At 36.7% G+C, this 15,639-nt stretch overlaps 1 protein-coding gene across 3 annotated transcripts in view; it reads right to left on the bottom strand.

Annotated features, from left to right (window-relative positions):
- LOC107082988 (raftlin-like) overlaps positions 1-15,639 on the bottom strand; it is a 159,992-nt gene that overhangs the window by 73,245 nt on the left and 71,108 nt on the right. For all 3 annotated transcript variants that reach the window (XM_015371911.1, XM_015371914.1, XM_015371912.1), the window contains exon 4: positions 7,924-8,032. In XM_015371911.1, coding sequence (XP_015227397.1) covers positions 7,924-8,032 — 109 coding nt within the window. The remainder of the gene's footprint in view (positions 1-7,923; positions 8,033-15,639) is intronic.

Here is a 15,639-nt window from a genome sequence, read left to right as displayed (position 1 = left end):
GGGGGGTACTTGCTTATGCAGTTATTACAGTAAATAAATTATCCAGAGCAGCTCAGTCAATTTATTATAAATTTTAGGATGGTGTCTGAGAATATATCTTATTGGCCAATAGTCATAAATAAGCCACCACTTGCTGGCAGCAATGTTGCTAAGCAACAAACAGCATATTAGGTATGATTTTGATACTACATGCCAAGTTAAAAAAATATATTACTTCTGCAAACTTTATGGGTCTCCTGTCATACTAATTGGGAATTAAGCAGTTTTAAGCATTTCTAGAGGAAATGCTTAAAACTGCTTAACTTTCTGGAGGAACTTGTAATCCCTTTTACTGGAGTATTTATAATACTATATATTAACAACTCATTTAAAGGTATAGAGGAGGATCTTTTATTTCCGGTTGGATCATCTAAATAGGTGGTCCTCCTAATTGTCAAGCATTGTGGTGATATGTTTACGTAAGGCCGTCCTACGTGCTTGTCCGAACTTAACTATCTTTTTCTGTGCATTATCACCGCAGTTCTTTGAAAATCGCTGAGGGTCGTAAGTAAAAATGGGTGTACGCAGTGTATGAGAAGAAAAGAAAGATCTCACAAGAGGCAGATATATCCTGGAATGCATTAGGGGATTTGCTGTCACAGCAGCTCTCTGTCGCCATAGGCTGTCGCTACATGACAGCGCCTAATAAGAAAGATGGCGCAGGCACTGCACAGTGGAGAAGGCATTGCATGACCAACGGGGAGCAAAAAGTAGTGATCATCTGTCCAAATGGTAAGTTAACCCCTGTAACGGCGGGTACAGGGTTATGCATGTGCATTGTCTTTTAAGTGTAGAGGGCAGGTCTTTTCAAAAATGCGCAAAAATCCTTTAGTTTGACTTCTGAAAAGGATCACAAAATCCTTAAGTTGCTAATGAATTATTATTTTTTTTTTTACTTTTTCAGTAGGTTTCAAGTTAAAAAGGGTTCATTTAAAACTGGGTTTTAAATCTTTAGTCACATCTTTGCCTTAGGGATACCACTGTAAAGTTCTTGTCAACCACAGACCAAACCTTACTCTTAAAGTTCAAATAAAAAGGAGTGTGTCTATAGCAGTATATAGCTGTGATGGTAGATTGTCCTTTCTTTTCTCTAAGTTGCTGGTCTAAAATGCGCTAAAAATGCTCCAAGTAATAAGAATCGTGAGAATCGAGAGCAGCACGCTAACAAACAAAGCGAACAAAAAAAAACCCTGAATCCTGTGCACCCTCTCTTCAAACAAAAGGTTAGAGTCTGGTTTAAACTACTTAAAGCACAGCACCATCTGGAAAATGTTCTGAAAGATAGTGAACTTCCACCAGCTCTGCATAAGATTTAACAGCTGTGATTAAACCAGCAAGCATTAATAAAACGACTAAAACTCTGATTGCTTTATATCCATCCTCTTTAAGATGAAAACTCAATCACAAAGCTGAAAAATTACATATGTATATTATAGACTCGCTATGTATAATGACTACTTCCTGACAAAACTGACGTCACAGCATCCTGGTGGGTCATGTGACCGAATGAGGAATTTTGGGTCGTCTGCTATCTTATTGAATTATTTTATGCTTTAAATGACAAAATGCTGAAATTTGTTTCACTTGTGATGTATTTAATTTTGTACATACTATCAGATAAGAAACTATGAGTATGTGTTTTCTTTTTGAACTTTAAGCGCTATAGTTGTCCTATTGTTTATATGGTTTTAAGCTAAAATGAATGTGGTTGGAGTGTAATAAAAGGGTTTGACTCAAAGTATCCTGTTTGTTTGTGTCCATTCGACTGCTTTCATTTCTGGGAGTTTTCACAGCAAATCATTAACACTTAATCAAAGACTTTACCAGATTACAACACCACACTGCTTTTTTCATGAAGGAACTGCTGAAAGACTCACACCATTTCACCAAGAGAACTAGAACTGAGAGAACCTTATATCAGCCTCATAGCTCAAAATTAAGCTTCATGTTGATTCTGTATGGTTCCTACTCAGATTGACATCTTTTGAGTTATTGTTGTATTTTGTGACGAAAAATACATTTCTGTTATCTGGACCACATATGTTGCATATTGTATTTATTGGCAACATCACTATAAAGTAGTTGCAATAACATGTTTAAAGAAATGTATTAAACTTTGTTTGATTTTGACCAACATCTGTGGATGGGAAGTTCCTATGGCCCTTCGTAAATGGCTTCCCTCATGTTGGGTTAAGCTCCTACAGAGACAGAAACCATAATAGATAGGTTTTATGGATGACGGTTAATAAAAGTTATGATTAGGAATGAGTCCGGTGGACAAAAACTGCAAAGGTGTTATGTTTGAAATAAGTGTGAAAAAAAGCTTAACAAAAACTAAAGGGATCAAATTCGGTGGTAATAATGATTTGGTTGAAATAGAGTCCCGTGGGTAGGAAAACAAATGAAGGGTAAAATGATTAATTTGCATTTTTCTGAGCCTCTTATTCTAAATGAACAGAGAGGTTTCACTGGCTCAAAGGCCCGTCTTTAGGTCACAAAAATGAGGTTTTGAGGTTGAAACTGCATCATTTCTCTTCATTAACCAGAATGATGCAGGGCATAAATTTGATGAAAAATATTCTGGGAGTAGCTTACCGTGGACTGCCACTGGAATATCAACAACCTGTGGTGAAAAAACCCATTTCAATTTTGACTTGAGACCACATTTCCTATTTCCCCCGTAAGTTATTAAAGCGGCACCAGGAGGAGGTGTCTGAAGGTCAGGATGAAAACCCCAGAGAGAGACAGAGAAGGCAGAGATGACAGAAAAAGAAGCCGAAATGATAATAGCAGAGACTATGACAGTAAAAGGATGAAGAAAAGAAAATGAGTGGAAGAATGAATATATGTTGGTAAGAAAGAAAAATAAAGAATTCAGGAGAGGGAGCAAATAGGAAAACACTCTTTGTTCCTCAATCCTCAGCCACTCATCCATGTCCACTTCCTCTTTAATAGATTTCTAGAAAGGCTTCCTGTTCCTCCTGCAGCTCAGAAGATTAAAATGATAACAAACAGTAATGAGGTCCTACAGGACTGTGGTTGCATGACTAATCGAAGGGCAAAATGTATGTAAAGGTTCAGGAGAGAAACGTTTATCCACATCCTGGTCTTTAAAATATAGATATCGGGCAGGAGGACTTAACCATAAGGATATAACAAAGCCAAAGTGAAAGGAACATAGGCGATATCTTCTTTATATCATCCAAATTAATTTTCAAACTAGCTTTTTGCAGCAGTGTGATCACTGATAAAACAGCTGCTAAACAGCCATTTCATTATTAAATCGCAGAAAGGAGATTAAGAATCTGTGTCTTACTTTTATCTTATCTAGTAAAAAATAAATGCTTTTCATCCATTTTATTCACAATATGTTCAGATACATAATGATAGTGTTTCTTTAAGTCTTTACTGCGCTTAAGAGCCTTGATAACACAATTGCTTCACACACAACAGAGGCTGTTTTATAGCATTACTTTATTCTGTTTAACATATCTCTCATGTCGATTCCAGCCAGACTTAGGAAAAGCCATTTCAGACATTTACATATACATCACCTGTATGGAAAGTTTTTTTTTTACATATTTTTTTTCCATACCATATGTACTGTATAGCAGATGGTGTTGTGGAAAAGCTGGCAGATCCTAAATCAAACCTTTTTATTCTTCTTTACTCTTTTTTACTATGTTAGGATCACACAGTACACCTTACCTCCACTGTCGCTACAAGCATGCTTAGTGTGAGGAATCAACTGGTTTTCCTAAGAAAACTTTGAATCAGTTTGACTGTATGATCTGGTGAATTGTAAAGTGCCTTATGATGACAAGTGTTGTGAATTGGCGCTAAATAAATAGACAGAATTGAACTGAATTTAATTGTTCTGCCATCACCTCTGAACAATGTACAGAAAATGCCACTTTTTTTATTATATTTGTGTTGTCAATAATTGGCTCTATCACCACATGCTTGAAAAATACCTACAGTAAATCACAAGGTTTTCAAGAGTCTAATAACAAGTTTTAATTTCCTGCAAAAGCAAGTAATGACACATTCCATCACTATTTTTCCCTGCAGCTGGTACCATGTGCAGACAAGGACAGTCTTTTTTTTCTTGAAGACTTCTAAGATATAGTTGTGTTGTTGCTTTCAGTTTGGCACCTCATCTTTTTGCACTCAACAATGTTTACAACAGTTTAAAAAATTCTGTCCTGATCAGCTAAAATTACAACAATGTGAGGGACAAAAAACGGCCACACTTCCATACACTACAGAGGTCAATTTCCTTGAAGCTATTGTCACGGGTTAAAGTTCTGGCCTGTTGAACTTTGCCATATGACCCCATCCCCACCCCCACCACAACAAACACATCTATCAGTTTACAGCAAGGAACAGTGCTGTAATTGCACCTGCATAACATTTGGCAAATTCATCAGTTTTGGAATTCTGACATTCAAACAGAAATTCTCACTTAACCTTGACTGAATAAGACACAAACCAAAAATCCAAAAATGTTGAAATCTTAGCAATGTTTCTTGTAAAGTAATAGAATAACTGTGTTAAAAAGCAATGTTAAGAGCATAACATTGAAGGTTAGGTCATGAAAGAGCTTCCCTTTAACTAAACTATGTTAGTTCGTAGAAGTTCCAAACAAATTTAAAGACTGTGAGAAATGTGCAAGGGACCAATCTGCATATGGTGTTTCACCAGTGCATAGTTTGTATTATGTCCTTAGGTACAGGGGACATAACAGGGGCCATGACCAGTTGTTTTGGGGCACTGGCCCCCGTTGGCCCCTGTTTAGAACCACTCATGGTTACAGAAGATATATACCCAATACTCTCTGTACTACCTTTCAGCACAGCTTTGATGGCCAACACCAAATTTGCAATATATTAGACTAAAAGATAACATGAGTTAGCAGATTTTCAGGCTTGTTCACTAAACAATAGAATTAAAAAATAATATCAGATCTGATCAGATAAGATTGTATTATCTCTCACATTTAAATTCTTTTACTTGATTATAATTTAGGTTATATTTTTTCTGATCTTAAAGAAAATTTTTAACACTATTTATGGTTTAGTTTTTAATAAAAAAAAAACTCATGCTACAATCATTGAGAAATAAAAAAATACAAGGGAAATGTTATTGTTAATAATTAAAATTTTTATCATGATTAGCATAATTTAATAGCTTTTTATATGGGGATGTTAAGGGGTTATGGATAATTAAAACAATCCATGCATGGTTACTTTTTTTTTATTTTTTTATTTTGTATTTTCTCATTGTTGTGAAGCTTCTTTTACTTTAAGGTTAAGAATATGTTTTTTTTTGTTTTTGTTTTTTATCAAAATGACACATTCTAACATTGGTGGAATGTGTTCAAATCACAGCAGAAATAATAAGGAAAGTGTCATGTCATCTGACTTGCACTCAGCAAAGTTCAAAGCTTTGTACAATCTATTAACTAAAAGGAAAATACATTTCTGCTAATTGTGCTTAAATATGTTGTCTGTTTTTTGTTTTTTTTCTCATTAGATTTTTTTGTTTCTAAATACTCCAGACAATTCTTCTACTGCTTGTAATCATGCATATACTGATGAGAATTACATCCTAACCTGATGGATTCACAGCTAAACTAATGCAAACGAACGCTGGCATAATGAAAACAGTTATTTACCTGTTATTTTTTTGGCTGATGGGTGTTTGCATTTTGCCAGATTGGCAACAAAATCAAAGCCTTTAGAATTTCCCTTGTACTTATTACTGACATCTCCTGAAGCACCCACATGTTTCAACCTCCTCCATGTTTTGTTGTAGTTAAAGTGGCAATTACATAAAATAATCATTATATTGTCACTCTTTTAAGATAATGCTGGTACTTTACTGGCAGCTTAACCCCAAGTGTTCAGAGGCATCTCATCTCCATGGATTTCAGCGAACTATATAGACTCACTAAAAGACTTTCCACATACACCATGGAAGCAAATATAAACATTTATTATTTAAACAGCGCATTTATATTAAGTACCCAGATGTTGATAAGATCCAAAGTGGTTCCTATATTCAAAGAAAACAGAACTAAGAGGTTAATGTATTTTGTCATTTAGATTTTTTATAAAAGATGGAATGATTTTTAAAAGAAATGAGGAAGGTGCAGAGGCCTGAAAAGCCAATAGATCTGAGTATTTAGAGCAAGCTAAATGTAATTTAGGTGGGGTTTTTTTCCCTCTCAAGCGCAATAAACTATAATGTGTTAAAGGTTAATAATGTATCTCTTGAGAAAATAAATGCCTTAAAATCCTTTTTTTTAAAACACTAGTCTGTGCCCGATGTATGCTGGAAATGTGATCCTACGCTTCTTCCGAGAGCCAACTGTTTTGGCTTTGGATTTAAACTCTTAGGTTTATTCTTTATACATCATGTGCATTGTTACTTTGTTAGTCAGATTAGACAGAGCAGAAGGCCTTCCTTCACAGTGTGGATGTCACGGTGTGTACGGAGGTCATCTAATCTAGACAGCCTTTGTGTCTTTAAGAGTACACAGGATATGGGCACATCTTGGAGCCGGTCTGATAGGAGAGCTACTGTATCTGTAACCCTGAAGCATAGAAGCAAGCTGCATGAAGTTCAAGACATGGATGGCGTGTCAGTTTCTGATACGGCCAGCTCAACATCAATATGATGCAACACATAGACCCATGAGCTATAAGAAGCAGGTGATGACGTTGTTCGGGGCTCAAACTTTGCCGAACGCTCGCGGACGTGATTTTTGAGCCCACAGCTGTGCAAGCTCTAAGCATTTTTTCTCTGTCCTGTAACGACCTGATCTGGAATAAACCCTGTCATTTTTTACTCCTGTTTTTATAGTCCTTTTTATATGGTTTTGCCCAGTTTGAGTTAAGAGTAGTAAATAACTTGCTCCCAGGAAAAGAACCGGTGAGGAGGCCCCCTGGCGCTACAGCCTTTTCTTCCAAGGGGACAAATCGTCCTCATTTTAACAAAAAATAAACCTATTCATTTTGAGTTAAATTTTTTCGTGTTAACATTATGGTATATAGTGCATAATCTAAAGAAAGAAACATCTAAAATGCAGATAAACATGGTTTAATCATATTTTGCAGGACTGCTCTGAGCATGTCCGATGATGATGTCAGACAAGCAGTTTAATGGAGAAGATGTAAAAAGCATCAAAATTGTATCAGAAAAGAAAACATTTTTAAAGATGTGTATTAGCATTCATTAGTGAGTGAGGATAGAAATAAGTAATTTTAGTACCATGATCGTGCTTCCGGGACTGATTGGGTTGTGACAGAAGGGGCAAGAACAACATCCGGGACTTTGTCCGTCCTGGAACTCTGAACTAATTTTACTAGATCCAGATTCAAACTCCAACAGCTAGATACACTTAGTAATCCAAAGGTCGCAGAACCAAACTCTGTGGAGTTGCCCACCATTTCAAAATGTCACTGGCTGATGTGCAACCAATGTCCACTGTTATATAAGGCAAATCCGACACTTTATTTTCAGTGCATTTTACTTTATCACAGATAACATAATGTGTGGACTTTGTGTTGGATACCTTAGATTTTCCTTGAGAAAAAACACTACTGCTAATTTTTCTTGCTCTTTATTGATTTTCAATAAGCCCCCACCAACACAGTGGCACATTCTGGTAGAATTTTTGAGTTTATGGCATCTTATTCACCTGAGTAAACAGTTTTTTTTCTTTTTTTCTTTTACATTTCCCTGTTTACGAGATAAGCCTTTATACCCCTACCTCCGCCACCACCACTATCTCCATTATCCGTTTTCCCCTACTTTCCACTCTCTAGCTGAATACAATCTAACACAACCTTCAGCTAGGCATTTGTAAAGCGGCCCTACCTTCTTGACGTAGCCCTGGATGAGCTCAGGGGTGGGCACCTGCACAGCAGACAGGCACTCTTCCAGCAGTAGCTTGTTTGGTGGGCCGACTGGTTGGCTCCTTTCCACCCTGCAGACACCACATTTGGGAGGGGTGGAGAAATCAAAATGAGTTTCAGCCTCTCAATCATCCAGGCTACAATAAAGTCTAAAGCAAAAGGGTGAGCGGAAATACACATTTCCAAATGCTAGAATTTTTAAATTGCAGTCATAATACTGCTAAAAACAGGCATCACACACACACACAAAAAAAAAACGCCCTGTATCTGCAAATTACGTAGCATCAAGATGCTTTGTTAATGTTATTGCTGCCCTGTGGGAGGTGAGAGGGAAAATACAAGTGAAACAAAGATCCACATGGATGAAAGAAAACACACACAGAACAGATGAAATCAACACTCTCTTCTGAGACCAGAGCAGCATTTTAAGGAGGGTATGGAGGGTAAAAATCTATTTATACAATTCTGTGTTTCCCTTCTATGTACAGTGGAGGAAATCCCAGAACCAGACCAGAGGAGAGTTAATGCTCCAGCTTCTCTCATCTCTGCTCTTCATCCTGTTGACAAATGAAAGAAGCCCCCCACCCACAGTTTCCCTTAGCGTGCAGCAGACCCGGTGTTGGCATGTGTGTGTGCGTGTGTGCACTCTCTGTGGCCTCTGGCTTGACATGGACACCTGATGTGCAGGAGGTTAACAGATGCATGCATGCAGGCTGGTGTGACTATTAAAAGGTCGAACTAGTAGTTTCCTACTGCACGCAAGGACTCCCCAAGGAGAGGACATGCTGATCCCTGTTTTTTTCTGTTCATACCAGTTGATTTCAAACCCTGTACAAACAGATTTTTACCCATACAGTACTATTTTAATAACTACCAACAAATGTTGCAGGATAAGGGAAATTCATAATCACATTTTGTTACCCGTGTACCATCTCTCAGCGCACTGAATACTATGTATACATTAAGAAGGCTGTTTTACACTACCATGTCATGATAAATCATCCTGATTTGCAAAATAAAAAATGATGCAGGTAAATCATGAAGAGCCCGTCAAAACATCAGCATCAAAAGGAAGCATCGCTACACTTGCAACATGTTCCACTGAATGCATAGAAGGGCAACAGGCTTTTGCTTTGGTTTGGCTATAACGAGGGCAGATTTCATTGGAGTTTTCATTGGTTTAATTTCCATTTTGTCTTATTCCAGTTGTTTTTGTGATGTATTTGTTGAGTTCTTATTTATTTCTTATTTACCGTCTGTTGCCCCCTTGTGTCAGTCTCCTTCCCCTTGCTCCCTTCTAGATGCTTCCATCCACACCTGCTTCTTGTCAGTTCATTAGACTAGTCTTTGTTCTGTCTCCCATATATATTCTCTTTGTGCAGTTGTTTCTTGATCCTCATTTGTGTTTTCCCTGACATCTTCTAGTTTTTGATTTTCTGTTTTTTTGTTATTTTTGCCTCAGTCGCCACCTTATTGAATAATAAAATCTGCAAGAAACCACAGATTCCATCTCTTCATTTGGGTCTTTCAAAATCCCCACTAAGACCAAGACCCCATGCTTCTGTGGCAATACCTACATGAAAAGTAGCAGACATGGACAACTCAACCAAGGATTGCTGTTAAAAATTTGATGTAGTTTCAAAGCCAAGATAAAACCATGCAGCTGTTTTTTGATACATGATTTAACAATTGGCCAGAGCCCTATCTCTAACATTTTTGAGTAAGCTTTGCTTTAAGGTGTTAGGGATGTTATCAATACAGTTTAGAGCCTTTTCTACAGTCAGTCTTTCTAAAAATGGACCCTACTCATAGTCTTCCAATTCACACATTCTCTGGACCTATTTTTTATGCTACATGGGTCATTTTTAACTCCTTTTGGTGTTAAAAACTGAACTTAAAGACATATATTTCCAGCCATCAGTTGAATTTCACTGGAATAGAAATTTCAAGCTAACACTTAATTTCTTAATACTCACCCATGTCTATTACTCTAAAATAAACAAAAAATATGAAAGCATGGTCAGAAACTTTCCAGTCCTTTTTTTCTTCCTTCATCCCTGGTTCAACCTCTCACTGTGGAAATTAGCCTTTTAAAGTGCCCCTTTACAGTCCACACTGGAAGATTTTTGAGGCACAAAAGACTCTTTGATATTCAAAGGAAACTATGAAACACAACAGGCTTTCGTATTTCTCCTTTCAGTTTCTTTTTAAGGATCTGCTTGATGAGCTTTTGCTTTCTTCTTTCTCAAAAAGCCTAGAATTTGCTGTACTTGTCCATGTAAGTATATTCAACTGATTCGGGGAGCGTTTTAGTCACTAATGCTGAGCTGCCAGAACAATGAAGTTTGTCAGTGATTGTGATTGCCCTATTGTCAGTTCTAACCAGGGAAATGAACAGTCTCAGTTTTAAAGTTATAATTTTCTAAGTATACAGAGCAGTGATGACCTGAAAAATGGCTAAAGCTTTACTTAGTGTTTTGAGGAAATGTATGTATAACAGCGGACACGAAAAGTTCCTCAGCTCCCTGAGATAAATCAGCTCCATCTGGCTAAGCTGTACCTAAGGCCCCTTTTTAGAAGAATAACCTTGGTTAAGAGCAAAACTGTTCCCATTCCTTACAGGAATAAAACATAAAAATTAATAAGTTTCTCCTTTTATGTTGCCTTTTTAAAAAACAATAAAAAGGTAAAATTAAATAAATACCTTTGGGCATATAACTAAGAATTTATAAAAAAAAAAAAATATATAGATGCTCTCGTTAATAATTCTCATTCTAAGAATAAAGAAAAAAAATATCCAGCCTGGCTCAGGGACTTTTCAAGCCCACATTTTCCTCCTTAAACATAATTTGATTAACTTTAATTTTTATCAACACATTTCCACAGAATCGAGTTGCTGGTTTATAATAAAAAAAAAACAAAAAAAACAGGTGAATAGCTGGTTTTGGACTTTCTCAAAAGGAAGGGAATCTCTGTAGGCTGAACATCACGGAAGTAGAAGACAGACTGAAATAGAGCATTTTTTCCTGCATGGAGCCTCTGGGTTAAAAAAAAGCAGCTGCATCACCTGCAGTTCCTCTTCTCCATGTGAAACATTGACTTTTCATGCATGGTGCAGCACCAGCTGGCAACCAGGTAGGCCCCATGTGGTTAGAAGGGTGTCAAATGCCTGTTTGCCTGCCCACCTACCTGAAGCCCCCCTCTGGGTGAGTACACCTGCTCTACTCCCATTTCTCCTGACCCAGATGGGTCATGTGCTTAGTTTTGCTATAATACACCTTGTGATGGACTAATCGCTCCCATTAGAGCTACACTTCCAATGAAAACTAATTGTTACCTGTTAATGGCTTGCTTTGGGGTTTGTCTAGCAGTGTTGTGGCAACATGTTTTATATGCAATAGTTTTGAGTTACTGTGTTTCCTGGACGATAAAAAGGCATCTTATTAATGAGTTTTTGTTTTAAAATCCAACCATTTCTTTATAACTCCATGATTTTTTAATTTGTGTATATACTTCAATCCCTTTTAATCATTTTTAATGAAATAATGGCTCCAACAGACACCTGGAGAACCATCAGACATCTTAGTCTGGAAGTGTGCAGTTCCAGGGACAGCTAAGATACTGCAAAGGACCCCTAAGCTTGAGATGAAAGAAACCACCCACCCCACCCATTAGTACCAGTCGTTTATAAAAAATATGAACTATCTTGCATCACACTTTTAGCTAAAATAAATACTGTAGCCAGATAATTAATGACCTCGTAATAAAATACAGAATAGTAATATACATATAAAACATAAAGATTGTTTTAGTTGAACTTAAAAAAAAACGGTAACATTTTAAACTAAAAAGTCCAGGTTAATTCATAATATGATGGGATACTGTATATTTCAGTGTATATATAACATAAAAGATGTATTGCTAAAATTTATTTTTTTTGTAGATTTAAGGCTGCTTAATAGAAATATAAATTTATGACTTGCTCTCTTAAAACGACAGCTTTTATACATATCAAAATACATTTCTAATGTTGATATATTTTTATTTGGTTTTGGAAAAAGAAAAAATATGTTGGTTCAATATGTGGAAAATATTTGACTGATTCAAGTAAATTTTTAGCATTAATCAAGTTCAGTCAAGTTTTTATTTTTTAATCTTTATTTTATGAAGTACCTCTACCTTTATTTTAAAATACATTTCAGACACACAATTACTAAAATAATTTAGATTCTTTTTTTTTTTACCCTGCTGTTACCCAGCTTAGAGAATTAGTTCAAGGGCACATATTGAACTTTCTATATCCAACAAAAGCTTTTCTATCATGGTGCAGAAGAAAAGTCAAGATTGGATAAAACCTTTTTGCTTGCTGAATTTATAAAAAACCACATTTTGTCCTGGCCTTTTGCATACAGAACAAAAAATCATGTCAGGCCTATCATCTATTGCTATGACGACACAGCCAGGGAGCATCTGAACTCATATTTAGCACTCTGCCATTGTGGCACTTTAATAATACAGAACACCTATTCTAATGTCACTTTTCCCAGTTTCATGAATAATCTCAACCAAGCGAATCCTCTCTAATGGTTTTTTGGGTTGTACTTTTTTATTTTCCTTCTCCTTCGTCTTCTCTCTGAACCAATCTTCCTCTTTCATCCTTCACTTTCCTGCTACACGGGGCACACAGAAGCTCTTTGCAATTACACATAATGATGAATATATCCCATCAGATGCTGCCTGCTGAACTGTAACCCCAGACCAGCGTAACCAAATTGAACACTGAGAAATTTGACAGTTGACATTTTAAGTTTCCATTCAGTATGATCTATTTTATCTTGAACACAGTTCTTATTTTCATATTCCTATTGGTGGTAGGTTCTTACTGGGGTAAGAACCTACCATCATCGTAGACAAATGGCCATGAGAGACCTTTTAGGTTATAACTTGCTCGCAAAAAGAATGTTGTGGTGGTGGTGGTGTCTCTACATCTGAAGTAGACAGATCACTGTAGAGCTGTACTGTAGTAGTGTTTCCTGCTGTACATTAACTCTTCTGACATCTAATTTTTCAGGTTGAGTTCCATGTTGACTGAGCCTTTTTTACACCGGAATATATCAAGGATTTCTTTCTCTAACAGTTACTTCACAGGAAGCCCAATGCTTTATAAAGATATAATCCAAAAATCTGGAATTATAAAATAAATGAGATAACAGGTCTGTGATAGACTGATGACCTGTCCATGGTGCCCCCTGCCTCCCTCCCATTGACAGCTGGGATAAGCATGACAGAAAATGGATGGATGGTTTAGATAACAGGTTTGTAAAATTATGGAAATGAAAAAAATGTAGAACAAACACAGTAGCTACTCATCCCTGTCATTACTATAATATAATGGTCATAACTGTACATTTGGTCTTCCACTCATGTGGTCCTGGCCGCGGGGGCGGTAGTCTTAACAGAGACTCCCCTCTCCACAAACACCTCCTCCAGCACCTCTGGAAGACTCTTGAGGTATTCCAAGGGAGGCGTCAAGAGGGCATCAGAAAAGTCCTCTCCATGTGGAAGAGAAGCGGCTCTACTCTGAGCCTCTTCCAGATCTGGGTTGAACATTCCTTCCTCACTTCTCAGTGAAAGTCAACAGCTCCACAATCCAACTAAAACCAATTTTAGAGAATCACTTCAATGTCAACCAATGGTCTTTCTCTGTGCTCTCACCAAACTTCTCCCAGTCTCAAGTTTTTGAGACTGGGAGAAGTTGGTGAAAAATAGAATTTTCTCATTGCAGGGCTGAAACAAACTACAGGGCTGAAACAAAGGACTAATTTGCTTATTGGTTAATTTGTTAACATTTATTAACTGACCAGAGGGATTCCTCACAGATTTTTACTGCCTTTTGTTGGAGCTTCTACCTTCGGCTCCTTAGTCTCTTCTTTCCTTCACCAGCACTTTAAAGATGCCACACAGATACAATGATATTTTCTGCTTAGAATTTTCATCACAAAGATTCTAAAATGTGAATAGGATTTAAAGCATATATACTTCACTACAAAGGTATCCAAAGCAATATTGCACCTATTATCTGAATCTATTGGAAACAATGTTATGGTAATATAATATAATCTAATTATAACTGTCCTCATTGCATTGCCATCTCTGGCTCTGCTAGCCAAACTGAACAGGTTAAGATTCCCCCGTCAGTTAATGTTTCCCTCCTCCTTATCATTTGGTGGAAATTTGGATTCCCGTGGGTTGGTGCTGATGTGAGCAGCTGTCTCTGCTGTGACACATACTGGAGATAAAGTCTCGGCCCTGCATTTCGTTGGTTGGACTCCTCTGTGCCCCTCACTCAATCTTTGTCTCCTTTTTTAGTGATCACATTCATTATCCCACAGTTGTCTTTTCTCCATCTCACAGGGATTCTCCTGGCTTTCTCTTTTTCCTTCAATTGTGGCTTTTTCAACTAAATAAATAAAGTACAGTCACAGTCGATTCTGCCTTTCTTTTTTTTTAAATCAATGTTTTTTGTTGCCTGTTTTAACCTAAACCAGGAGATGTGGGAAAGTGTTTGCTTGAGTAAAAGACCAAACTGTAAATGATTTACACCATAAATAATAATGATACATTGATACAGAAACACGTAAATTGAAAGCTGATATGGTTCCCTTAAGTTATTCACATTTATGACTTTCAAAAATGTGCTGGTGGGACTTTCTGACATCACATTACAATAATTTTTACCTGTGCCTTATTCATGAAGTTGTTTCGCCATTTTACAGTATGAGTGTCTATTGTAGACACTCAGAGAATGGAATAGTGTTTTCTGTACTATCCATATTGAGTGGCATTTTAATAAGAGATGAGTTTATAAATCTGTTGGCAGACAAGATAATTGTTTTGAAGAAAACATTCTAAAACCATCATTCTTTATTGAAAACATATATAAAGGCTTGTCCAATAGACTTTTTTGTTTGGGTTGGTTTTAACACACAACAATAAGGAATTAAGAAGAAAAAATAAATATATATTACAGTATGAAGCATTTTGAGCACAAAATCCACTAACCACTTTAATAGGAACATATGCTCAATTAACTGTTAAAACAAATTACCCAAACATGTGACATCAATTCATTGGATTTAGGCATTCAAGGATGACAAAGCACCAGAATGGGAAGGAAGAGGGATTTAAGTGACGTTGAACATGGCATCATTTCAGAAGCTGCTGATTCCAAAACCATCATTCAGATTTACAGAGAATGTTTGAGCTGAGAGGAAATAAGCAGTGGGTGAAAGTTGTGTAGATATTAATGCCTTACTGCTTTCAGGAGTTAAAAAGAAAATAAAGATTTGTTCAAGATAACAGAAAGACAACTGCTGCTTGCTACTAGAAATTAACTTTAAAACCAAGAGTATTCCACACCCAATGTACTGTATAGGTGGATACCCTCTCTGAATATACGACCTCTTGAACTATGAATCCCATGTACCTTAGCTGCTAAACCCTTTGCACTGGTTTGAGGTGGTAATATAATGTTGTGGGGGGCATTTTTTTTTTGACAAACTAGGCTCATTAGTGCCCACTGAGCAAAGTTGAAACACCACAGTAAACCTAACTACTGTATTGTTGTTGACATCTATTAAATTCAATTCCTTTTATTTATATAGTGACAAATATAACG

This window comes from Cyprinodon variegatus, unplaced genomic scaffold (genome assembly GCF_000732505.1).
Source record: "Cyprinodon variegatus isolate N-32 unplaced genomic scaffold, C_variegatus-1.0 Scaffold66, whole genome shotgun sequence".
In the NCBI taxonomy this organism is placed as follows: domain Eukaryota; kingdom Metazoa; phylum Chordata; class Actinopteri; order Cyprinodontiformes; family Cyprinodontidae; genus Cyprinodon; species Cyprinodon variegatus.
Note: the sequence above shows the minus strand (reverse complement) of the source record. Positions and strands in the feature narration are given on the sequence as shown.